This window comes from Centroberyx gerrardi, chromosome 5 (assembly GCF_048128805.1).
Source record: "Centroberyx gerrardi isolate f3 chromosome 5, fCenGer3.hap1.cur.20231027, whole genome shotgun sequence".
NCBI lineage: Eukaryota > Metazoa > Chordata > Actinopteri > Beryciformes > Berycidae > Centroberyx > Centroberyx gerrardi.
Genome location: NC_136001.1, coordinates 22,295,284 through 22,322,063, shown reverse-complemented (window position 1 = coordinate 22,322,063; position 26,780 = coordinate 22,295,284). Strand labels below are relative to the sequence as shown.

At 41.0% G+C, this 26,780-nt stretch overlaps 1 protein-coding gene across 1 annotated transcript; it reads right to left on the bottom strand.

Annotated features, from left to right (window-relative positions):
• Positions 1-233: 233 nt before the first annotated feature.
• kdm5ba (lysine demethylase 5Ba) lies at positions 234-22,837 on the bottom strand. The gene is made up of 27 exons (XM_071910326.2): positions 22,580-22,837; positions 17,448-17,525; positions 17,208-17,330; positions 16,846-17,016; positions 15,056-15,181; positions 14,298-14,391; positions 14,116-14,213; positions 13,762-13,920; positions 13,416-13,535; positions 13,057-13,215; positions 12,360-12,541; positions 11,678-11,840; positions 11,419-11,538; positions 10,967-11,158; positions 10,498-10,679; positions 8,210-8,334; positions 7,616-7,766; positions 7,088-7,208; positions 6,404-6,759; positions 4,159-4,297; positions 3,870-4,049; positions 3,624-3,782; positions 3,085-3,516; positions 2,811-2,901; positions 2,521-2,717; positions 2,142-2,405; positions 234-1,418 (listed from the first exon to the last, which is right to left on the bottom strand). Exons 1-27 carry the CDS (start codon positions 22,730-22,732, stop codon positions 1,281-1,283), a joined length of 4,473 nt encoding a protein of 1,490 aa, XP_071766427.1. The 5' UTR covers positions 22,733-22,837; the 3' UTR covers positions 234-1,280.
• Positions 22,838-26,780: the final 3,943 nt, after the last annotated feature.

The following is a 26,780-nucleotide window of genomic DNA, read 5'->3' as shown; positions in this document are numbered from 1 at the left end:
GTGAGGCGTTTGTGCTCCATATATGATATAACAACTCAACCATGAGCGACTACAAGCCCAGTTCACAGGAAGCTACTCAGCAGCTTCAGTAACTTTCTTTAAAAATATGTTGTGCAATTCATACAACCTTGCTAATAACCAGCCTTAACATCACATTTTCTTCACCAGGAGTGATTCTAAATAAAGCCACCGACACAAATGATGAATTTGAATTGCAGTATTCAGCATAAACAGGATAGGAGAGCCTGGACTTATGGGAACAAACATTTTTATTTTATAATGCAAACTGCAACATATGAGTTATATTATTTACCCAAAGGAGCAGAAAAAGGTCATATACCCGTGGCAGTTAAATCACACAGTCTGTGTTACCTCTAAGTCCAACACACAATATTTTCATCCTAAACCTTAAAGGGAAAACCCACCCTAAAACAAAATGTACATTCCTGTGACGTTGGACAGTTTAGTCTTGCCTCGTGAACACAAACAAGCCTCAGCCAAAGCTACAAAACAAGGGATCCAAGACTCTCTTAATCAGACAAACTGAAGAACTTCTCCACTGACAGGAGACCTGACTTTGTACCAAAGTCAGTGATTTTAAAGGGATGTGGGCAAATTTTCTGGTGCATACCCGTTTGCACTTAAACAAAGCACATTTGTATCAAAAAGCTCAAACATTCAATTTCCTTGTCACTGTTCTCTGGTCTCTTGATTCTGGAGAGTTATTCCTGTTCACAAATACTGACTGAACTGTGTAATATCACAGGACTCAGTGAATTTTTAGGGTCGATCTTTGCTTCAAGAAGGCATTCTATCAAAGAACCTCTAAGCACAAATATAGCTCAGGTGAAAACTGAACTCCATTAATGGAGTTCAGTTATTGCTCAGATAAATAATATTAACTCTACAAGAGAAAGATAAAATTTCACATTGTTCAGATGCATGTAAAAAACAGGAAGTTCTAAAACATGATGTCAAATTGACTTTTTTGGTTGAAAAATCCCTGCGCTGTTGGTTCTTGAAACGTTTGCCATTTTGTACAGTCTGCATCAAGTCTTGGAAAGTTTCGGAAAGATTAGTTGATTGGCTGAAAAACCAGCCACCATGACGAAACAGTGACAGAAGTATTTTGTAAGTCTGGAAAAAGTAAATAGCACCATAGTCACTAAGGGCAAGCCGGAAGGTAAAAGGGGAGCTGCAGGGCACAAAGTTCATATCTGCACTTGAGTGCTGCGGCTTGCAACAAAACTGCTGATCCTTCAAAGCTGATTTTTTGGTCTTCATTCTCCCCTGTCATAGTCTGGCTGTGTGCAGCTTATGCAGATATAGTCCTCCTTCTCTGCTTGCTCAGCAGACACTCCTACACAGATCTGGTGGAACCACTGATTGCAGCTGCCATCGCATTGGACCCAGTTTACCTGAGGAGGACATGAGAGGAGAACAAGAAAATTATTTCTGAAATGTGTTGTTACATTTCACAAACTCATGGGATTATCAGATAGCATACTGTAATTCTTGTAGGCTACTAAATATTTGGCCATCACCCATTTGACCCGCTTTCCTTTGAAAATGGTCTATTTCTTTTCTTCTGTTAGCTTAGAAACATTTAATGGTCTGCTGAACAGGAATTACAGACTTTGCTGAGAAATTTGACGCTGGATCTGCCAAATGCTCATTTGAACTACTACACTATTGGTGACTGAGCCATCAAATCAATATCAAAACTGATAGGCAGCGATGTCATTGAAGAAATCCTATATGTGGTGCCTTTGACCTTAGCTTTAACCCCATCCCCTTGAGAAGAGAGAGAACTATATTCATCTGTTGTTCATCTACATCTGAGGATAGCCAAAGAGGATAAGATGACAAAAGAAGTGGCTAAATAAATCACTTACAAAAATAAAAGAGAGTGATAGAAAAGTTTCCATTACTCTTGGAAAAATAAATTAGAGGGTTATTTTTCACTTCTCTTGTCATTTTATCCTCTTTAGCATAGCAGATAAAAAAATAAACAAACCCAATAGCGATACTGAACACTCCTAAAAAATGTTTCCTGAAAAGTTTGTGCTTTTCTTGACTGAGAAAATTGAGAACACAAGAAATCATTTCAATTCAATACAGTAGAAAAGTATAAAACAAACCTCATCGCCCTCTGGCTCCCTGCACCACGGTGCAGCACACAGCGAGAAGTCCTCTTCTGAATCTGACGGGACGGGGTCGGACAGTGTGTTGGTGGGAGAGCAAGTCCTCTTGGCTTCTTGACTCTTCTCCTTGCTCTTCTTGGACTTCTTTTTGCGAGACTTCTTGGCCTTGTCCTTGTGCTGAGAATCTGAGCTTTCCTTGCGTCGCTTGGTCCGTTTGCTCTGACCGTTCACCGCTTCCTTTTTGAGACTCGAAATTCCATTCTGAATAAAACACAAGCTGGATAAATTCAGCAATACTGATACACATAAGGTGATGATTATGTAAAGTGTATAGATGGGAAATATGATCTGTGAGCTTTGCTGAAATCACCATTACCTGGATGTGTTGGGGGCTCCCTCTCTGAGACTGGTGGTGCTCTTGGTCCTGTTCTGTGCCGTTCCCACAGGGGGCGCTGCTGGCGGGCGGGGGGGCCAGTTTGTGGAGCAAGGATCTGTACAGCTGCTCGGTCTCGGGCAGCGTGACCTGCAGCAGGAATCCCTCCACCATCAATTCCTCCAGCTCAGGACCTAGTCCTATGACAAATAAGATGAGCAGTGGCGGTTTCAGAAGTAAATCGATGATAGTGAATGCAATGCTTACTTGGTGCTTAAATCTCTGACACTCACCCTGGAGTGGAACGGATAGGTGCTCGATATAAAAAGATGAACCGTTTATTTCCTGAGTCAGATGGGAAGATATCCTGGGCCAATGTCTCCCCTGCAACAATATATAATAAAAAAAAACAACAATGAATGATTGAAAATGCTCAATGCGTCTATAATGGCATCTAGCTCAGGTCATTAAAACAATGTCATTAATAAACAAACATCCCCCCTGAGGGTGAATGACAAGAATAAGACAATAAAAAAAAAACAATAGTTGAATTGAAGTCCAACATACTTTTCCACTGGCCGTCTTTGACACTTCCTCCAGCATTCCCTCTGTGCACGCCTGCTGGACTCTGTGCTGCCAGCGCACCGTCCGCTCAATGAGGAAGCGGAGGGCGTCCCCCTCTGGCAGCCGCACCCGGATCCTCTGCAGGGAGGCCAGTAAGGGCAGAACCCGGTCCAGAGGGGGTTTCCTGGAGCGCTGGCAAAGTGGGCACAGCCAGGCTTGGCCTCGCTGGAGCTCCTCGGTTGTTGCGACGCAGCCACAGTGGAAAGCCTCTTGACAAAGCTCACACTGCACCATGGCACCCGAGGGGGCCTTGTGGCAAACACATACACTAAGTGCACAACAGTTTTCAGCAGGAAGAAACTTGGACTCATTTGAAGCCCGCAGAGCAAACAAGATCTCCATCTCCTTCTGCCGTACCTCAGCAAGAGTGGCCATCTATGAAGGGAGAAGATTACAGAAGTATGTAAATACATGAAATAAAAGTCTGTAATCTCATTCTGTCTGTAAGAGTAGTGAGACAAAGATAATATAACTGCACGCACGGCAGAGGCAGAGTCCTTGCTCTCAGAAAGAGCTCTTTCCACGTCACTTAGAGAGTCCAGTTTCACCGAGCCTCGTTTACCGATCTGTGGAGCTTCTTTTGCCCTTTTAGTTCTCATCTTCTGAGGCCCTGACCCCACATCACATCTGGGGCACAGCACCTGAAATGCAAATGCAAACGCAGATTATTTAGTGGCCCTAACACAGTTTTGAAATAAATGATCACACCTGGAAATCTCTTCGTTTACCTCGAGCAGAGAATAAGGGGAGTTCTTCACTAGGAATGTCTTGGCTGCGCTCTCCTTCCAGGTCTGCACATCGGCCACAAGGGCCTCCAGTCGACTGAGGGGGTCGAGCCTTACTGGGATGCCCTCTGCTCTCAAAACCAACTCGGAGAGGCTGTCCAGCACAGGGATACGGCCCCCGAGCTGCAAGCATGCACAGACATAAAAGATTCACAGTTCACACACAACCGTCTTTGGCCAAGTCTTGAGTGATGAGACAATTCAGCATGACATAATTATGAGTTTATTTCACCTGGAGCGCCTCTGCTTCATGAAGCCATTTCTTGGCCTTAGTGACCAGATCCTTCAGCTGCAGGCAGTTGGGCAGATAAGCAGGGATGTTTTCTACCTCCTGCAGGGCCGCTTCAAGAGTTTCTATGCAGTGATATGGCCTGTGAAATGATGTAAGAAGCTTTAGCAAACACATGGTGAATTGGTGTGCATGACAAATACAGCAAAATGTACAGACAAATTGCACATACTAAAAACAGATTTTATATTGACACAAACAATAGAGTTTTACAGCTTACTATAGGCTTACTATAAGAATGCATATTTTCTTCAAATCATACATCAAATATCAGCAGATCATTTAAACTGCTGGCTGTGGCAGTACGAGTCTAGTTTTGTATGTGTATTCTCCATGGAGCCATTAGCCGGTTAAGCGCTGTCACAACACCCTGATCCTCTTTATCCTCCGGGATCCAGCTTTGCAGACCTGGCACATTTTACTCTGCGCTGTCTGAATTTTAAGCTGCTTTTACTTTTTTCACTTTACATCTGCCACCACTGTTAGAGAAAATAGTAAATTTACAAAACATTGCAATTTATTATATTTCCATCAAAAAAACACAAGTATAAATCCAGGGTTTAGAAATATTGCTTTTATCTTAATAAAGGAGGTTATATATCATAATAAATAAATTGCTTGTAAGGTCTGTAACTGTAAAAAGGCTGTGAAATTAAGTCATTGTCAGAGCACAACTTGCCACACCGTTTATGATTACATGCTTGCGGGAAGGCATGCTGACAAATTATTGATCCTTTTCATTAGTTTAACAAATTCACTTACCCCAGACCTGTAATTTCTTTCACTGCTTTACAGAAACTCTATGACTTAGGGCTACATTATTCTGTTCTTGTCTTGAATAAATTTGTATCTTTACTTGATCAATCCATCTACCATCCATCTCAACTCCAGCAGATGCCAGTAGCTTGGCTGCTGAATGTAGAACTGAAGAGAATTTCTTCTTTCATCACCCCTTCTCCCATTTTCAAATCAGCATATTACCCGTCATTGCTGTATATAGTCCAGTAAATTTTGCATGGAATTTATGCTTGAACTTGTCAACTTTATGTTTTGTTGAAATGACGCTCCTGTACAATGTTTTCTAAGATTTGTTCATATCAGGTTAGAGGTTTATCCAATCTGTTGATCATTTCATTTATGAATGAAATTTATTCACAGAGAATTGTTCGCACTGAGAAAAAAGCCAGTGTATCTGACTTAATTTGGGAACTGGTAGATTTTGATTAGTTTATTTCGACAAATATAAAATGCAAAGCACCAATATACAGTGCAGCCAAAAGATTGTCAAGGATGATGCATCAGAAGTCACAGACTTATTTCCAATGTGGTCTTTGATTGTAAATAAAGATGGATGATGCATTCGGTGGGTCCCTAACTAGTCTATTCTGCTTTTTTTCCCCCCTTCTCTTGCACTAGAACCAGAACTGGAACTATAGGCCCTGACACACCAAACCGACGTCAAAGAACCAGCGGCGACGAAGGCCGACTGCTGCGTCGCCTCACGTCGCCTGCGTCTGGTCCAAAAAGTTGCACTTGAACACACCGCAAAGACTACAGCCGACGGCCAACTAGCACGTACGTTCTGCGTCTGCGCGAGGGGAAATAACCATATGTCTGATAAGAAGTTGCAAATGGCACTGGCGTTGTCAGCCCTTGGTCTTTTGGTTGTGGAAGAAGAAAGGAAGAGGCAGAGGCGAAAAATAAGGAGAAACCGCACTAAATGGGTGAAATCATGAATACTCCAGCGACAGGCTCAAGGGGCTTTCCTGAACCTGTGTCGAGAGCTGGAGTTAAATGAAACCTCCGATTTTAAAAATTTCGCTCAGCTCTTTCCTGTTCAGTTCCACATGTTGAAGGAATTTATCAGTCCAATCATCCAGAGGCAAAACACGAACTACCAATCAGAGTGATCTCTCTCACCGACGGCTCCGCCGCCGATTCAACATGCTCAATCGGCCGAAAAGCCGCCGACAGGGTCCGACTAGTGCCGACGGTGCGGGACACACCGCAAAAACTAGGGACACAGACGCTTACCGATGGCCCGACATTGGCCGACGGCCGACCGTCGGCCTGGTGTGTCAGGGCCTTATAATGGGGACGGAAATGGAAACTGAGGAAACTCTGTGCAGATCCAAACATGAGATAAGGCACAGTGCACTAAAACACGGGTGTGGCTCCGCGCCCTCACCTGGCTTCCATAAGGCTGAGCACCCGCTCCTCCCACTGCTCCGACACGGTCAGCAGCTCCTGCAGGCGTGCCATGGCCCTCTCCACACAGCTGTGAGGGGCCAGGCCCACACCCTGGTCTATCAGCCTCCTCATGGTGTCCAGACAGAGGCTGTCAGGCCTGCTGCTGGCCTGCTGCACCGCCTCCAGCCAGCGAGCCTGCTCCAGTCTCTCCCTCAGCAGGGGCAGCTGGGGCAGCTCCACATCCAGGCCCAGGCTCACATCCAGCAAGTCCTGCAGCTCTGAGGGGCTGGGCGACTCGTCAGAGAGGAGCCGCTCACTGCATTGCTGGAAGTCATCCACCCGAGTCAAGAGGTCCTGGAGGTCAAATTGAACAGGCATTAGGGCCTGACATCTGAATACTGGGACAGAACTGCAACTCTACATTCACAACTCAGCAATGTTTCTCACACAAACCACACATCAGTTTCTATGGTGTGACAGAAGAGTTCACTTTGAATGACAGAGGAAAGCATTTAAATTTAAAGTAGTTACTTACAAAAAACACAAATTAGTGCCCCGTATTTGATATTTAAAATGCAGTTTATCAGAAAAATTGTACAATGACTTTTATTATGATGATTAGACCCAAGAAAATGTTATGATCAAGTATAACCGTTATTAAGGCCAATCCAAGCTCACTAACCTTCAGTAAGGGAGCTTGTCGGATGTTGCAAGGCAGGTTGTCCAACTGCCTGACAAAAGACCTCAGCTCCTCCACAGTCAACACGTTCTGGCTTTGAGACTTCCCTCCTCCAGAACGATACCTACAACACAAATGAAAACTGTTGGAGAGATCTGCAAGGACAGGCAGCAAAATGAGAATTTTGCCCAAAAAATAGTATCCAAATTGTGGTGCTGGCACCTTGAAAAGAAATTGTATTATGATACAATCTTGATTCATAGCGATACAAGTCAATTATAAACAATTAGTGATGTATCACAATTTAAACTTGGATTCAAAACATGAATACAAACTTTACAGGCAATTTTCTCACAAATATGACATGGCAACACTTGATAATGAACACAGCATATCTGTCTTGATACTAGGAGTAGAGAAATATAGGTATTATTAGAAAGCTGGCACTCTACTCCTTCCAAACTCAAAATGTGACTGAAAACAATAGAGCCAACCCCATATTTAATGTGTCCATATCCATGTTGGTAGTACCTCGTCTGTCGCTTCCCATTGAGAAGTTGCTGTGCCATCACTGCACACTTTTCAGCATCTAAGGTGACGGTGCGTAGCCGATCCAGGAAGTGGGTTTGTGGAAACACCTTTACTTCTGCCTGCTCCACCAAGCTGTGAAGCTCATCCAAGCCTGTCCATAATGAAAGCAGCCCAATTTCTTAGTGAATGCATCCATATAGCACAATGTTCAAATACATAATTTAAGTGATAACAAGAGTGGTGAAAGTTATTTTTTCTCATTTAAATACATGGAAGTTTGTGAAGATTACATGATTTGAGATTTATAGGAAATTCATAAATTACATAAAACTATAACACGCAAATTTCAATCAAGTAGTTTACTTTATATGCCCATTTAAACAATAAAAAACACAGAAAGAAGAAAGAATTGCAAATTGTGCAGGTGAGCTAAAACATCACGAAGGGGCTTAGAAAAAAAAAAAAAAACAAGGTAAAGCAAGGCAAGGCAAGCTGACAGTGTGACAGATAAGATAAGATAGCACTTTATTAAGAGAGAGTGCTTGTGATATTAGGGTATTTTGTAGTAAGACAATTTTTGCATTGCCCACTCACCTCTTTTTTTATTTTGTGTAGGCTCCAGTATGTCCTGGACATTGCAGACCCAGTCTTTGTAGGACTCCGCACGTAGCTTCACCGCTGCCAACATGGGGTACAATTCAGCCAGTGTAAACTTGTAACTGCAGGAAAAGACATAGAAATTACATTAGAATATGATATGGTCTTGTATGAGGTAATGAATACATGATATATGAAGATTTTGTTGTGCAAAAAAATATTTGGAAATGCATTAATTTGGGATATTTTTTGCCAAAGATCCATGCAAACTCAAAGTCAAGAGCAAATTCTAGAAATGTAGGCAAATTCAAATAACAGAAAAGATCCACTTATATTTAATATATGAATCCATCTGTTTAATCTGGGATAGGTACACTGCCAAATTCGGTATTGACAACCGAATTTATGAATGAGAGTGAATTTGCATGTCTGGTACACACTGGAGCAGAGCAGAGTAAAATTAGTGGACTGTGCATGTACGGGTAACAGGAGTCCGATCTCGCGATGGTTGTAAAGAATGACCATAGTAACGTTTACTTCAGACCAATATGGCGGCTACCACTGCCTGTATTTTCAGTTTACTTGACACCAGTAACACCAGTAACCAGAGGCGTCAATTTATCCATAAGATCTCAACAAACCGCCACTGCCAGCGGCGTCATATTCTCTTTTTCCACCGCATGGACTTGATACTTTTAACGGCAACATTTGGGCAGGGCCGAGACCGCAGAACTGGTAGGAACAACCGCAATGTTGAGGAAACAGGCTGGATAGAAATTTTTAGAATGTCTCACAACACTTAACTTACCTCCGTCTCTTTCAAATTAACGGTGATAAGGTTACGTAACGAGTGCTGCGCTGTACGTCACGTAACAACCAGTTGCCCAGTCGGGTTCTGGTTCACACTAACCGAATCCGCTCTCAAATTCGGTGGTCTGAATTTTCAGGGAGTGAGTTCGGTTGTAGAATGCGGTTGTCACTCTCCTTAATAACCGAACTGTGTGTGAACATAACAGGATTAAGTACTCCAATGAGGAGTGACAACCGTATTTAGTTGCAGTGTGTACGTAGTTCACCTCATTCATAATATTTTGCTCAACATTTCTTATGTTAGGGATTTCTTAAGGTTGTAGTTAGGTGTCCAGACACTTTCTAGTCAGAATTGTTCTGATTCTGCCTCCGCTGCCAAGTCCAATATCAGGTCCTGTTTCTACATCTTAATGGGAAGTGCAGGCTGGAATACGCATTTGGTTTACGGAGCACATTTTTGGCCAGTTACTTAAGTTTAAATGAAAAATAAATATTCAACCTCCCCAATGCCACTTGTAAAAATAAACTTTTGTCCAAATTTGCTGCGGACGGGAAATTGGACAGAGGATACTAAAACTGCAGAGGGAGTTAGGCTTTTTATCTTTCTTGTTATTGTTCTCTTTTCTTTTTCACATTACCAGCTGCTGTTCATTGATTCGCAAGGAACTACAACTGTTTTTGCCTTCATATATATTATTGTGCCACTACAATTATTGGAAAGTAAGCACCTTGTATGACCCACAGTAAATTATACCGTCAATTAGTCCAATACAATTTATCAAAACATGAACAATGCCAATGCCATGACTGTTTCAATATCGTGCACCATAGTACAATTTGTGTTTGGGGCTTTGCAATACAGTTTTTTGTCTTAATTGTAAAGTAATTCAGCCCACAACAAAGTGGTAAATATTTTTTAAAGCTGTTTTCTCTAGCTTAAGGAAAGGAAACTTGAGACTTCAGAATTGTAAACAGTATGTTGGTTTAGCAATGATTAAAACATTAATAATATATAAAACTAACTAGTGATCCTTCCACATTAACAGAACAATGCATCTTCTAGGTTTTATCAATTGGTTCATATTGCTTCACAAGGATTTTTTTTTAATTTAGTAAAATTTTGTGATTCAGAAAACAACTGAATGATTATTTTGAGTATTATTTCTTTTTAGCAAGCCTACATAGTGCAGCTTTAAATTTCATTTTAATTTTAGTATTTTCTTTATTTACACAAAGGTTTGAAGGGGTTTTAACTGCATACTGGTTAGTTTCAAAGAGAGCAGTTGATGCAAACCTGATCTTGTGGCTCTATTTGTAACTAGCTAATATGCCGTCAGAAAGCCCAACTTGTAGCCTAGCTTATGTAGATCAGTATCTGCTGGACTACACATGGTCATGATAGGAGTGAAAGGAATCAACAGTAACATTCAAAAGTGGGTATGTCCAGTTGTGGTGGTTCTTAGAGACGGACTCACTGGAGTGTGCGGCTGCTCGGAGGGCAGGAGCAGAGGTCCTGGGCGTGGTGCAGACACACCAGCTTGCCAGGACTGCAGGGACAGGTAATGCCAGACAGGTAGCAGGTGGTCCGACACTTGCAACACTGCCGCTCCTCGTCTGGCAGCAGGTCATAATGTACTTGCCGAGATTGCACCACACCCTGGGGATACAAATACATAGTCATTAGAGCTGAGGAGAAGAAAGAGGAGCTGGATACAAAGACAGTGCAGGAAGAATAAATATTTTCTCTCTCTAAATGGTTTTTATCGGTCTTCTGAAAAGTTGGAAAGAAAGGCTGAGAGCAATCACTTGTAGAATAAAGAAAATAAATACTAAAACTCTACACCTTGTACTGCTTGCCTGCATTAGACTTGGCTAATCTGATAGACAAATTAAAATATAAAAAGGAACAAGGGACAAAGTGTCCTTAAGACAAGAACTGCTCACCATCTTGTTAACCCTCTCCCTAAGTTGCTCCTCTTCCTGGATCATGACGGTCATTTCCTTCTGCACTGCTGAGGCCAGGTCCACGTCCATGTCCGCTTTAGAGGCCATGTTACAGACCATCTCATCGTGGGAGAAGACACAGTATCTGCTCAGCTGGCGGTAGTGTTCCACACACTTACGGCCAATGGGCATCTGCCAGAAAAAGAGAGGGGGTCGAGTTCAAGAACGATGGGGCAGAAGTCACAAATGCTGTAGGAAAAATAGGCGTCTGTTCTTCCAAAACACATCAGGATTTTCCTGTATACCATCTATCAATTGTCTTTCAATGTTTCATTGTACATTTTCTGTGTCCTGGATTTTATTTTCCTTCATTGTGATTAGTGGAGTCAATAAGAATTGTAAAAAAAACCATGGGGACTGTGCAGACAGATTAGTGCACACTATTTTCTCACCCAGTCCATGGTACAGAAGTTGACAGCTTCAGCAAAGTTGAAGCCCTGGTTGAATCCACTGTGGTAGGCCCTGGGGAAGGTGATGACAAACTCGCCAGCACACTGGTTGGTGCGATAGATCTAGACAAGAGTTGGCAAAAGAATGAAAAAATGATAAGCTGTACTTGTTAAACAGTCTCTGGCGTTTTGTTCACACCTAACCTTGTTTTAGACATTCAAGTGTGATGACAAAGAGCGAGTGTGTGAGGGAGTGCGTTACCGGGACACCGTTGTTCATCAGTGTGTTGGGGTTCATGATGGTGACCAGCTGGTGCAGCAGGTCTGGCTGGGACTCAAACAGTTCAGGGGCCAGTTTCCTCATGACCGCCTCGAGGTGCTCTGCAGCGTAACCTGGGGCCCCGTACCACGTCTTTGGCTCCCCCCTGTACATATGGGGAAACAACTTGGTCAAAAACACTCACAGCACCGTAACACTCATGTTGCTGCACACCGCCGCACACCTAACCAACTGCCCAATATAATACCGATTATAATTTAATCAATAGAATTACTAATAGATTTATCAGAATCATGACAGAAATGTAGATTTGTGTAACTTTCTAATGGATTTCAGAAATGAAAACAAAAGCATAGAATGAAGAGTTTAATTACCACTACATTGTGGGTTTTTTTTTTTTACCCCTAAGGTGGAGAAAAATTACCAAGACTTCAAAAACACCATGACTTCAGTCCCACTTTATTGGAGGAGGGAACATGAGACCCATTTCATCCGGAGGAGGGGGTGTAATTGATTGACTATGTTTACCTGGGTAGTACTACAACATTGCATTACTTTCTGACCATGGTTGCAAATATACCAGACTGATCCAGCCAGTTGCACACCAAAATTACAATCACTATAACATGTACACAATACAGTTTTGTCCAAAAGTGCACTCTACCAGTGAAGGTAGTTTATGGAGTAGCTCCAGTGGTCCTCAATATGCCAACAGAAGGAGGAGAAGCACATGCCCACGTAAAGCCAGGGTAACTTCATCCCACAGATGTCGGCCGTAACATGAGTCAGCACCGAGGCATCCAACACTGGCATGTTGTTCAGGTTCCAGCCACAGCTCAGGTAATCCTGCAGGTCAGAGACAGGTGTCAACACTCCAGTCAACTGTCACTCACCGGCTTACTGTAGCCCTGTCCAGCTGGCATTAGCATCACCGGGGAAAGTGAGCGCATCCAAAAACATGAATATGATGGGAATGCCGGCGATTTCCCCAGCTACTGGCCAAAATACCTACTCTGCTTTTTGAAAACATTCTTAAGGTTCTTTATATAGTGCTGTGATGGTTGTATATTAGCTTTGATTAAAAGTGTTTTTTATAATGAACTGTTACAGGTGTGCATGATATTAGATACTACTTTCATGACAAATCCAATCTTTGAATGTTGTGGAGGTAATGAAGGTAACTATTACAGGCATTCCTGAAGACCTTTTATGCTGTCTGGAATGGGTTTTAGAGGGTATCAAGTAATATCTAAGTTGAAGTAATGTACCTAAAGCCAATTTAAATCTAATTTATAAGAACAATGTGAAGTTGTCGTTGTAGACAAGTATAATACTCTATGCACTACACAGCCACACTGTACCTCATCCTCAGGAGGGATTTCAACCTGACCGTTCTGAACAGGGAAACCGCTCCCAAACTCCTTGGAGGCGATGTCTGCCCCGTACTCTACAGTGACATCCTCCTCGATGGTACTGACTAGACGCCAGAACTCCTTCTCCACCAGCTCAGTAGGAACCATCTACACACACAAAAAAAAAAAAGATATTGTGCATATTAGGTCCAATTATGTAGTGAATTTATTCCCTCTTAAAAAAACAAAAAAAAAGACCATATCCTAGTTTCATCCAAAAAAAAACAAATGGAGATTGAGAACAGGAGCACAAAGACTGGCTAAATTAACAACAGCTGACATCAACTAACAACTGATGCCATACTCACATGAACTGGCATGTTGAAATAATCGGATTTGAAGGAATCAGCCATGTCTCCAAAAGTTTGGAGGGTGTAGTTCCTGCTGGCCTGCTCAAAGCCAAAGGCGACAGGAGGTTTGCCACATTCCTGCAGAAAAATGGATGGAATATAAACAACATGGCAAACATGGTATGTGCCTTAGCCAACTGAGCCACTAGGATGCCCCTTGTTTGAGCTTTGTTACCTCCCCACTCACTCCTTTCTTCTTCTTTTTTCCTTTTCCCTTTTCAATAACCTAAATTTAGGAGAAAGTACGTAAAAGGGGTTCCATGATATGTCTAATTAGGGCTGTGGGAAAGTGGCAGTAGTTCACCTGAGCCAGGCACTTGGGGCATCTCCAGTCTCCTTTGGGAACATCGTGGAGCGGAGGGATCAGGCAGAAGGTGTGATAGCTGTCGTCACAGCCATCACACAACAGCAGGCGGTCCTCAGCACTCCCACTGCCACATACCAGACACATGTACTGGTCCACCTGAGTAGACAAAACAGGGGATTAGTGGGCGTCGTCTTTGTTCCGTAAGGTGCAATTTGTTCTGTAATATACAATTCACTGCACTGCAGAACACAAAGTACAAATGTGTTCCATTTGCACATCAGAATTGTAGTCATACTGAAAGGACATATCATGTGTGTCATAATTTCACTACAAACATAAAGCTTTACTCACTGTAGGTTTGTTTATCCTACTCAATACAGTGTCTTTGTCATCTATTGGATCCTCGTACTCCATGGGTTCCTGTTTCACCTCAACCTCTGCCATTCTCACTGAAAGACACAGATGAATGCTCAACGGAAGAGTTAAGATGCACTACTTATAAACCATGTGGCATGATTTGTCTCTGTGCTTACCAGGCTCTGGCTTGGCCACATATATCCCCATCCTCCTCCTGAGATTGGGACGATTCTCACAGTCTTCCTCTGGCTCAGTTTTAACACAGCCTCTCTGCCAGAGCGCCATAGTGAGTGAGTGAAAAGGAGAGAGAGAGAGAGAGAGAATGTGTGAGAGAGAGATCTACGCTTCATTGGGTCCTCAGTAAGATATTATGGATACCCCTTTCACACCGGACATGTGACCTGGAAAATATGTGGGATGACCCTTATTGTGAAAGGTAAAATGGCCGGTGTCATGATCAGGGTTGAGAGCCCGGTCTGTTTCTAGAGTGTCATGTTGTCCGCCATGTTGGACACAGAATGTAAACGCATCTTTCGAGGATGTTATAAGGTGACCCGATAGGCCCTTTTCACACTCCATTTCTCAATGCTTCTGTGTTGAGAAACCGGTGCATTACAACTTCCTGTTGCCAGCTATGGCCTTCACTGAATCGCTCCACAACCTGCCCAAAATGTGTAATGTAATTAAGGATTGGTTTGTCAATAAGTGTGTACGAGCCTCAATGTGAATTGCCTTACACAGAATGAACCCGTATCATTCCTCGTTGTGTGTGTGCGAAAGCAGTATGAACAGGAACGTTTAGTCGACATTTACTTAGGATTTAAACACAAAAATAACATCTTGACTGCCCAGATATTATACTCAAGGAAAATTTAAAATGATTAAGGCGGCAGTGTCAAGTCAGAAACCAGGGTGAGAGACAGAGCAGACTCACTTCTGCTCTCATCCGTTTTGCACGGCGGGCGATGCTGCAGGTCTCCTGGGGCTGGACAGACTGGCGCTGCGGCAGGTCGTGAGGAGTGTACTCCTTGTCCTTGGTGTCATTGGTCAAGGTGGCCTTCTGCAGGGAGAAGTTGATAAATGTAACGAGAAATACACTCTGGGACTTTGGTCACAAGCATTTGAACTAACTGACTAAGAATTAAGTAACAAAAAGTAAGACAGACAGATGAATAAATAAATAACTGCTGTAGTCAACATTTTAGGTAAGATGTACCTCTCAGTGAAATAACAATGCCAAAGCAGCTTACTGTACTGTTAAATTTTTTCTAAATGTATGTTGAATCAACAAAGCCAACACATGCATCTCTCTTTTTAACGATATAGGACAGGACAAAACTAAACTTTTTTTTAGTTGAGGATTTTTAAATTTGATCATCTATGTCAACAGTTGTGTTGGCTACATAAAGCATACATCCACTTTGCTGATGATCTGGACTGACAACACATCTGCAACTAGAAAAAACTGAGACTGGACCAGTCAAGTGTGACCATTTTAGTTGCATGTTATCACAACCTAAATTTAAATAAAAACTAAGCTGCTTTGTCATGGTTTCACTACCCATTGCTTTGTTTAACCTTTTTGATGCACAGCCCATTCGTATTGATTTGAGACATGAGAGATTTAACCAGCTGTGCGCTTCACTGTCAGCATGTATTCTGTCTCTGCTCCTTGCAACAGGTGAGAGACAAAAACATGGAAAGTATTCCAGAGCATAGCAATGGCACTTGTAAATAAATCTGATTAGCCTACGTTATAATTGCATAGTTTTTGTGCAGGCAAAAAGGGAAATTATATTCCATGAGTAATGTATAAATGTGTTACTTTGTACTTTATCCTTTATTTTCCAGAATTTCTATCTTAAATATATCTGACCATAGTTGTATTAGCATATTTAAAAATCTTGGAATAGCATAAGTATCAAACCAATCCTACTGCAACCGATCTCTAGTCACAGCTCTTCTAATGAAAGTCTACTGAAGCACGGACACAGCCAAAAACACAAGGAATGCCATGGTGTTCCTTAAATTTGGTGTGTGCCTGAGAATTTTTGCTGTCGATTCTAGTTTTTTTTAGGTTGAGGGCACCAGTGATACAAAAGTTAAAGTTAGTGGTCTGCTACTGTTCATCTGGCTGAGGCACACACTGCATTCAAAGCAAATCACAGCTAATTTAGCAGCATGATGCAGACCATCTGACTCAAACTTCAACTTTTCCTGAGACAATATATATTATTTTTTTAAGATATCTTAACAAGTACCATACGCCTATTTCAAGACTGGGAATATGATACTCTTGAATTTGTGAGATCTCACCCCCACAACTTGGAATGTGGATCATGACAGTATGAGCCCAAAATAAACACACATGCTGCCTGTGACAACAGTGTCTTGCTCCTTAATCATTGTCACGCACGACAATTGCGGCTTGGCTGAAATGCCTGGGCCAAAAGATTGTGGCCAAACCATCTAATACTTGGCACTTATTTGGTCACCGTTTTGCACTGTTGTTTCCATCACTCTCTCAGCACTGAACAGGGGGACTGGATCGAAGGAACACATTTACTCAAACCACCCAAAGATTTTCCCTGGTTATATACTGAACTGTGTAACTTGATAAGGCATTGCAATCGACTAGGAATTCTTCCCAAGTTCAGCCACTCGATTATGAACAATAATCGCCGTTCTATTGGGAAAAAAAAAAAGCTCAGAGCAATGACATACCAGCAGATTGACTCCGGTCTGGAACAGGTTATAGGGGTAGAGGATCCTCTCATAGTGTGCCCGCAGATGAGAGCCAATAGCCTTGCCTGGAGCAAAGCCCATCTTGACAGATATCTTAGTCCAGCGCCTCTCTCTGCAGACTGCATCAAATCCTCCCTCTTCATTCACCAGCTTGGAAAGGAAGGGACCATGCAGTCTTTTAGTGGGTGTGTGTCCATGTGTATAAAATGCTGTGTTATATTCATGTGCACATGAACTCAATGTGTGCAAATAATTGCATTATGAATGGTTTAAATGATCACTAACAGTCTGCTAGTCATTTTAGATTCATGCATCCAAATTGTGCAAGATTTTGCAGATACCTTATTCAGTTGGTACAGATCCAAAATCTTCCTTTCCACATGAGGGATTTTCAGAGTGCACCCTTGAAGCTCCCAGAACTTTGCTATTTGATCCAGGAAGTTGAGCTTAACTCTGGTCTGAGCCTAAAAGCGGGGTGAAACAAAAGTTAATGTTTTATATCAATAACATCCAATTATTTATTCTCCAACTTGACAACAGGTGTCAGGAATTCAGAGAGGTAACGTAATAAGTGAATGTACCTCCAACTCATTAAGCCTTTGTATCCGTGGTGTGAATTGCAGTCTGTCTACATCGCAGGCAAATGGTGGCTGCCATTCCTGCAAGAGTAAACAATACCATTTTGTTAATCAAAAGAAGACAAGCTTTTTGATAGTTGCACCTTGAACAGACGCCTTTTCCACCAATTTTTGTTCACAAATTTGCCAAACTATAGAGAAGACAAGGACCCCATGTGAGTGATTGGGTAGATAAAGTCAAAACAACCTACTTAACTTTTAAGGATTTTCTGGCCTTACCTTAATACATTTTTAAACCATTCTGAATGTCAGCATTTTTCTTACAAGTTTTGTAATACAGCCTAATTGTGAGATGGTTTTATAAGAAATGAGTTCTTAAAAGCAAATGAGCAAGGCAATCCTATTTAAAAGGCTTTGTAACTACTTTTATACAGACTCCTAAACTATAACTAGGCCTTTATGTCAATTTCAGACCTTAACATTAAAGTTTGGTACATGGTCTGCTTTAGAGATGGCGACAAACACCACAGTAGAGACGAAAATGGATTCTGGGCAAAGTTGGAGAAGTGCTGATGAGACAGAACTGACCCTTCGCCTATGGCTACGCTCATCATTTCAATGCGATTTTTAATAATTTTATCATCTGATCCTCTTAACTGGCAGGTCTGGAGTCAATGAGGAGTCTGAATTTACTTGCACTGTAATCCAATAAGCCTGACCACATCCCTACTCGGAACATCCCGGCCACTGCAAAAAGATACAGCAGTCCAGTGGCCCAATAGAATATTAAAGGTAGACCTAGAGGAAGTCAGTGTGTGTACAAACGTGTGTGTGTTTATTACAGAGTTTATTGCATCTGAACAGGTCCTAAAGTGAGTGGGGATCACAGATTGAATCCAAGAGCAGAGACTGGCAATAGCCAATGAGAGCCCAGTTTACAGTGAGGTAAGGCATAAGTGTTTAAGCGTGATTAAAGTTATATTAATGATAACTATTAATGATAATAACGTGGGTTAATAATTTGGGAACTCCTGTCCCACAGTGAATTTAAGTAGCTGATGCAACTACCATTTGGCTTTATGGTATCTGCAAATCATCACACACACACAGTTTTGCAGTCTGATTTAGTTCAACATCTAGAGCCCATTTCAAATTGTTAATGACTGTAACACATACAAGAGCCTCTATGCTGCCATAAACTAACATTATTATATTGTTAATTTGGCTGCTACAACTGTCAAGAGAGCTGCTACCAGTATGTATTAACATTAATACAAGTTGAAATAGTTTACGGTCACTAAAGCTTCTTCCAAGACTCCCAACATGTCATTTCTGCCAGTGAAGAGCAGACAGAAACGCTTATCCTTAGTTGAGATACGTTTCACATTTGACCTTCATATGGAACAAGCCCTCTTAGACTGACAAAGTATCAGCACTTGGCTGCACAGTTTTTTGATATGTTTGTAAGCAGATGGTCCTAATACTTTTCAAAATACTGAGCTCTATCAACTTAAAACATGCCCCATGTGTTTCCCCCACATTGAAATGGGAGGATGGTACTTTTTCTTCGATGGCTTAGGAACTGGGCTTGACGCTATGCTCCTGCTTTCAGAATTCACAATCCACATTAAAACCACCAATCTCACTGAGATTTATTGAGAGGGCCTGATATCAGCTTTGCTGGCAATAAAAACAGAAAAATTTTGAATTGAATTACTGTCCAAAACCAATAATTAAGTCTAGAAATGAGAGTAGAAATATTTGCTAGTGATGCATAAAGGAAACAGGAGGGAGAGCTTACTTTTGCACACAAGGTTTATTTTTATATATCTTGAAACATGTCTAAAATTTTCTTTTCACTTTGATATAGAAATCTACACAATTTACTCAAAAAAATGCTTTTTTTATATTATTTTGTAGCATAATAAAATGGATGCACCAACAGAAAATATTGGTGGATCTTCGTAAGACATAATTACCTTATCTTTTACAAAACAGTCAACACTTTGGATGAGGACACTCAAAACTCTGTTTGCTTCCAAATTGCGGGGTTCGGGTCTCAAATCCAAACTTCCATTGACACTGCATTGTACTGAAAATGGCGCGTACCAAACTAGCATCGGAGGTACGTAAACTGCTCATGTGACCTGACTCTGGCAATTCTGGCTCTGGAAACAATTTGAACTTTTTGTCTATGATCACAGTACTCCCTGAAGGGTAGAGAAATACATATTTTACTACTGAAAATGGGCAGCATTTCCCTTTAAATAACCACCTAGCGCACAGCTGATGGAACACTGACATTGCATGTAATATTTACAATGGCATTAGCAATGTAAAATTTACCATGTCTGCACAGACTTTTTCTTGAAAAGGCTGGTCAGAGCAGGGACAACAAAACCTGCTTTAATACTACCGTGTCATCTTTAGACACATTTTTAAGCTGGATTAGAAGCACAAATGTCCTGATACAAGGTGACCACAACTGTTTTGAAACATCTGGGACGGCCCTGGCTTTTCTGACGACTGCTCAAACACAAGTGCGACCACTCTGATAAACAATACGAGTGCGATTTCGGTCTGACTGGCCCTCCTCAAATAAGCAATGACAAATAGGTCTGATGCCGAGTTTGCCCAGACAGCCTCAAGATGTCGCTGGAATTAATTTGCATTTACGCGCATCTCAAGTTCGAATGTGACCAATGTAAAACCTTGGGAGGAAATCTTGACCACATATCATGCAGCAAGAAGTGGCTGATCAAAAACAGGTTGCATATATCGTCCTTCTTTTAGAAATGTTTGTATTTTTTGGTGTTTTTTGCTTTATTGGACTGCTACAGTGGAGAGAGACAGGAAGGGGGATGATATGAGAGAGGGAGAAAGGTCCTAGGCTGGATTCAAACCCAGGATGTTACAGGACTCCAGGACGCCCATTGCCTTCCTCCTTGAGCATATACAAAACAAATATGTGGCACTCAAAAGTTTGACTTAGCTAAAATCCACTTTGAAACTGCCCATTCAATGTCAACCTTTTTTATTTTTTGCCCTACTGTGTACCGTAAGCTCCATTCTCTGACTATGTGGCACGTGCTAGCGCAGATCAAATTTTAAAATAAGAGTCATACTTGGATCAATCATACACATTTTAATATACAAGTCCAGACTATTTACTGGGTTTGTTTTAAAAAAAAAATCAAAATTTTAAAATTTGGTCTACACCTGCTCGACAGCGCTGGCATAATGGTGCTTATGCAGGATAGGGCAAATGGTGGACTTAACAAACTCAAAACTTTTGACAGTCTAATTTTTACATATATCCATTTTATATATAGCTACACAAGGAGAAGGGCATCGTAACAGAACCCGTTTTTGACCAGCCACTTCTTTCCACACTGTATGTAGTAAAGCTTTTTACTCAAGATGCTGTTCAGGCGAGGTGCTAAGTATGACTTTTTGTCTGCTTGGGCACTTCTAAATGATAAGCTCTGCATCAGAAAACAATTTAATTCTCTCTTTGAAGATATCTATTGTAGACAACTGTAAATTTGTCAAAATAATTCTATTGCAGTAAATGTGATGGCCAACAATTCCTTCGACCATCCCATAATAAACATAGGCTTTTAACTTGAGGCTGCAAGAGCGAACAACCTTTGCTCTAACCTTCTACTACCTTCCTTTTATTTATATGTGATGTGTATATTCAGCCATGACTTATGTTTCTTTTTGGATGGGTAACCACGAGGGCAAGTTTTCTTCTTTTTTTTTTTTTTTTTTACATTTCATTCCACCCCTTTCCCCTTTAGTTGTGCAAAATGGGCCGTCACAGTTTCCTAATTTGCATTGAAGAACGACCCGGATATTTGGTGACATACAGATTCAAAACAACAATGTTCACCCTGTACGTTAATATTTTCAAACTGATATCCGCTGTAAATGGCTGGATTAGTCTCCACTCAAGTTATAATCCTTTATTTCACTAGCAGAACCCCTTTATCTTATTTGCATGACTATATGGACACACCCTTGCATCACGTATCTGCCCTCTCCTCACTAATAACCCCAAAGGGAGGGTCAAGTGAACGTGAGGTTTAAGGATGTTGAATAACACTGAGATAATCTGACAAGGCACCCAAGACAAGCAAAAACATGATAATGCATCAGCAATCAGATCGATTTAAGATGCGTTAGAATTCAGTCTTATACATTTAATTTTGGGAAACAAAATTCTGCTATTTGAGCTTCTTCTCATCTTTTTAAAGACTAAATATCTGACTCATTTAGGTGGGTGGAGGCAAGAGAGGCAGAACAATCCTCCAATCAGAAAAATAAAATGTTATAAATATAGCAAATTGTGAGTGAGCTGCTTTCATGTTAATTAAATTTACTACAGGTCTACAACATACCGCTATAAACATCCAGGTAAAATCGCGTCCAAGCAAGTTTCAGGCTAACTAACCAACTGTCCAGTAACGTTAACCAACGCAATATTAAATAACATCCGCGATCCGTCTCTCCATAAAGAGTTGGTCACCAAGCACGTACGTAACATTACAGCAAGGTGTTAGACAACGGCATCATGAATGGGCCTGTTTGCGTTACCTAGGTTAACTCAACGTAAATCCGTAAAATCCTGTTTGAAAAAACTTCAGCTTTTCAAGTATCTATTTTTTTTTAAATGCACTGAAATTACAAAATTTGATCTTGGTCAAATGTTAGCCATTTCCGTGCCCCAAGTCCAGGAAGCGTCTAACGCTAACGTAAACAATTTCCATTTGTTTGCATACTGCCAAACTTTAGCATTTGGCTTAATTTTGAGGGACATATTCCTATAACTGTCCCAATGAATACATACATGTCCGGCTAATTCGAGGGTGAAAACTTACTCGGGACTTTAATTTTATTTGAATGGCATGTATCTGAGTGAACAGTCACGGGGACAGTCAGCTTCACTATCGTTGTTGCAAACAACGCACTCCCGAGCTCAAGCTAGCTGACAATTCAACTCGGAGCCGCAATCCGCCATGTTGAAAACCTGTCTAAAAACACAACTTTGTCTGCTAAATTATTAACAGCAGCTGTAAAGAAACTACATGATGCAAAAGACTGAATAGTGGCCCAAATTAAGAAATACTCACTGGTGGCGGTCGGACCTTGCAGATGCCAGTTTTCTCTGCAATGGGTCGTATTTTGTTGATATACGCAAAAGGGTCGGCAAATTCTTCCCAACTAGGCTCAAAAACAGGGCACTCCGGAGGAGGAATAAACTCATTCAGCTGTGGCTGGGTCATCGTTGCATCTTTGTTGTGACTGTCGGACAAATAATTTAAAGTTCCTCGCGATTAATTTGACGAGGAGATACTCGCTTTCAATTTCTGGCTTCAGATCATGGCCACTCTCCACTCATTGAACTCAATAACGAATTATCTAGTTGGAGACGGGAGGGGGGCGACAGAGAGCGTGTACCTCCGCTTAAAAAAGTAGATACCCACAAATTATGATATTAATATAACATCTCACGCGAAGAAATACATTTGGTAATTATTTGTACTAGTTATATGTACAATCCGTCTTTGTGCTTTTTTTGATGACACCAATACAGCTCAAACTGTACGTGTTTATGTCTGGTTTATGAAAATGTCAGGAGGCGTTAAATGCCCGTAGGACCGTGTGTGTTAGAATAAATACATACATCGCCATTTAATTCGCTATCAATCCCTCTGGTACTCTTACGAATTAGTTTAGGGAAGGGGACGCGCACACAGTTAACACGCTGCGAGCACAACACTGTAGTAAAGGTCCAGTAAAGGATTATAGTGGTTCCCTGGTTTCCTCACAGATGCGAGCTTTCCTACTGGGTGAGTTCGATTCGTGCGCCCGCCGGCACGAGGGTGTACCAAATTTAATCCGTTTACACAAAGGGACGAGTCTGATTGGCTCTTCCTTGCCCCGCCCGGGCGTGCCGAGGTAGTAAAACGTAAGATGCAGCACGTCGGGTTTTCTAATCGAACTCACCCGCTAAATCTCTGCGCGCTGACCGGGACTTGCTTTTTAAATGGCCCAGATGAGCTCGTTGATTGGGCAGTGACAGACACAGAGCCATGCATTGACAGAGTTTGGCGATTTAAGGGTTTAATAATAAACAGTTTAGCTCCGTCATTTGTCTACTTTTATTCCTAAATACGCCGATCAGTGTTTTGTTATATATTATGTTAAAATGCTGCATTTTGTTTAAATCTACCACACTGCTTACTCATGCATTTATTTGCCGTGTTTAATTAATGTGCATTACATTGACTTAATGATCAGCTGGTAGAAATAAACACACAAACAAGATAAGCACATTAACTGGTCTCTTTGATCTAACTTTAAAGCAATATCTGTGAGTTACATTGTCAGTTTATAGGATTAGATAACAGTGTTCTACCACAGTGCCTCTCAGCCTTTTTGGTGCCGTGGCACACTTGAGCCAAACGTACAAATTTCAAAGGCACGCCAAATTACTGATTGAAAATGTCTCACAAAGCTTTATACGTCCATCATACCAGCAGAATAAACATGCAAATTGACTTGAAATTGCATTCTATTAGAAACTGGTGCAAAATCTCAAGGCCTGGGGCACCTCATCTCACTCCAGTTGTTTCACTCTATTAGTTTGTTCTTTAATTAAGTCTTTAATTTTATTTTAATGTCCTTGTTTTCTGTTTTGTTTGGGCTTCCTGTTGGTCCATTTAGGACAGTATTATATCATAGGTGTCTTTCATTATGGAATATTGATATTTTATTTGTTTATATTCTATATAGCCTACCTAATGTTAACATATTGATATCTCCTTTTTATATTTTTATGTTATGTTTATACATACTTATATTTATATATATAGGACATATTTCATATTTAGTCATCCTCATGTAAACAATGCAATTTAATCGATGCTGTAACAACGGTAAATAAATCCATACATGTAAGAGATCCATACTCTTTCCCATACTTTCCACACAGCGTATTTACTTAGTGTGCTGAACTGCCGGCTGCATAAATCCCACAATACTTTATATTCTATTCATTTATTTTTTTTTTTACATTTATATTATACATTTATTTTTCCCTGCTGCTGCAATGACCCAGTTTCCCCACGGGGATCATTAATGTTTCATCTTATTGTATTGAGCTGTCATCTGCTCCGCCCTGATGGACGAGCGTGACGAGAGAGTGTCAGACAGTCTGTCCCCTTGACTGACAGTGACGCTGGCAGGAGACTTTTCAGATCAAACACCAGAGGACAGTGATGGTCCTCGTCATCAGCTCCTCACTTGAGCCCCATCTTGCCACTGATTTCCCTAAAAAAAAATGCTAAAAACATGGCAACAATGAATCAGGACAGCGCCACCATTAGGCGTATCAAGGCAGCTCAAGCGTTAAACTTCAGTCCTACACCCAAAAGTCTTTCTATTAGGATGAAGACACTCATCTGAGAACCTACAGTGACGTCACCATTCGGGACAACAGGTTTTTATACCAAACAGGGCATGGTTTTACTGCTTTTCATACAATGTTGCATTTTTCTTTCTCTTTTTTGTTTGTGTGTGTTTTCAAATGTATTCAAAGTCTTTGTCATTTAGTTTTACAGGTCAACCCAGTGAAGCCACAGAACTCGTCCACAGCAGAATCAGTGGTATTTTCTCCCCAGCAGGTGGCCATGACAGGCTCATTTAGGAGGTTGTTGTTTTTTTTTTACTTACTTAGGAGCTTGTCAATGGTCACAGAAGAAGAAATTACCTCATACAAGGCAGAAGTCTACATTTCTGTGGATTTGAATCAAATGACATGATGGATGAGCAAGGAGTGCAAGTTCCTTATGTTGCCAGGCTGGCAAGATGCTACATCTGTAGCTGCAACTTTTTCTTATCAACTGAGAATTTTCTACACTGCAGGAACATTGTTACTGCAAACAAATCTGTCATCCTATCAGAGAATGTGGACAAACTGTCTGTTCCTGCAATATAACATGAAATGCAGAGACGTGGATCTGATGTCAAATGCACCGCTGCCTTAAACAGTCTACTAGATGTATAATTTCTGTGTTACTTTACATGGATAGCCTAAAATGTGGATATTGTTTATTTTAAATAACCTTGCAGTGGTGCATTTTTCTTTTGAAAATGAACATAGGTTTCAACTATATTCTAGTTTTAATTATTCAAATACTTCAAATACACTGATTTTGGGTAACAGTTAAAGATCTATAGAGGTCAGTGTCAATTGCAAGCAAAGTGGCCTATAGTCTACATTGATGCCAGTCCATAGAATTGGGGTTCAATCCAAATCTCATTTTTTGAAGCAGTAATAACATAAAAAAATATTGTCTATGGATTTGACTTACAAAAAATAACAAATACAAAAGCATACCCCTATATATTTCCAGTGATACTAAAAAATAAGATGAAAGGCAATGGACTTATTTGGGCCAACTATGCACTGATATTGGATTCTACTTTCTTGAAGTTGACAGCTGTCAAGCCTTGTGTTCATATTGTTGACCTAAAAATAAATTGCACATGGCAAGGTGGATGACAAACGGTTAATGATCAAAGTTGAGAAGTACACATTTGGCAAATGTAGTTCAGTCCACTGCTACTACTACTAGCTCCTATGGTTGGATTACCAACCAGACATGCAGGGCACCTGGGACCCTCGGCCACCAAGGGCCCAGAAGCCCTGGGTTCACATGTACATATATTTGTAATTTAATTGTAAATTTGCCTTCTCATACAATTTAGCAGACTCTCTTGGCCATCTTCAACAGTTGTACACTGAGCAATCTTTAGTATTGTTTGCCTATCCTATCTGATGGGGTATGCACTTGACTGGCTGGGTACTTGACCAGGTTAGATGCACCAGGACCATGTCCATATTATATGTTAAAAATACTAAGTTACAGGTCAACAGGCAAAGTTTTGGGTAACAAACTAGTTTAGCTACATACCTCTTGTAGCCAAATAAATCAGCAAGTAGCAATGTAGCACATAGAGTGTCAGAGGCATAAGATGCTGACTGTAACGTGACATGATACCCTCGTGTTTCTTTAGAGCAAGTCTGTACAAAGGGAAATCTGATATTTCTTACAGCGAACTGAATAGTTAAGTCAAACTGATTAAGCACTAGCTCATCTACATCTACTCTACACATCATAACCTAAGATACTACCATCTTCATCTTGTTAATCTGACTTAAACAGTGCTTTTTTTCTCAATACAATGTGAATACAATAGTCTGATATGCCTAAAACACATTGAGATTAAGGAATTCAAAACATATTAGCACAATGGCATTCAACA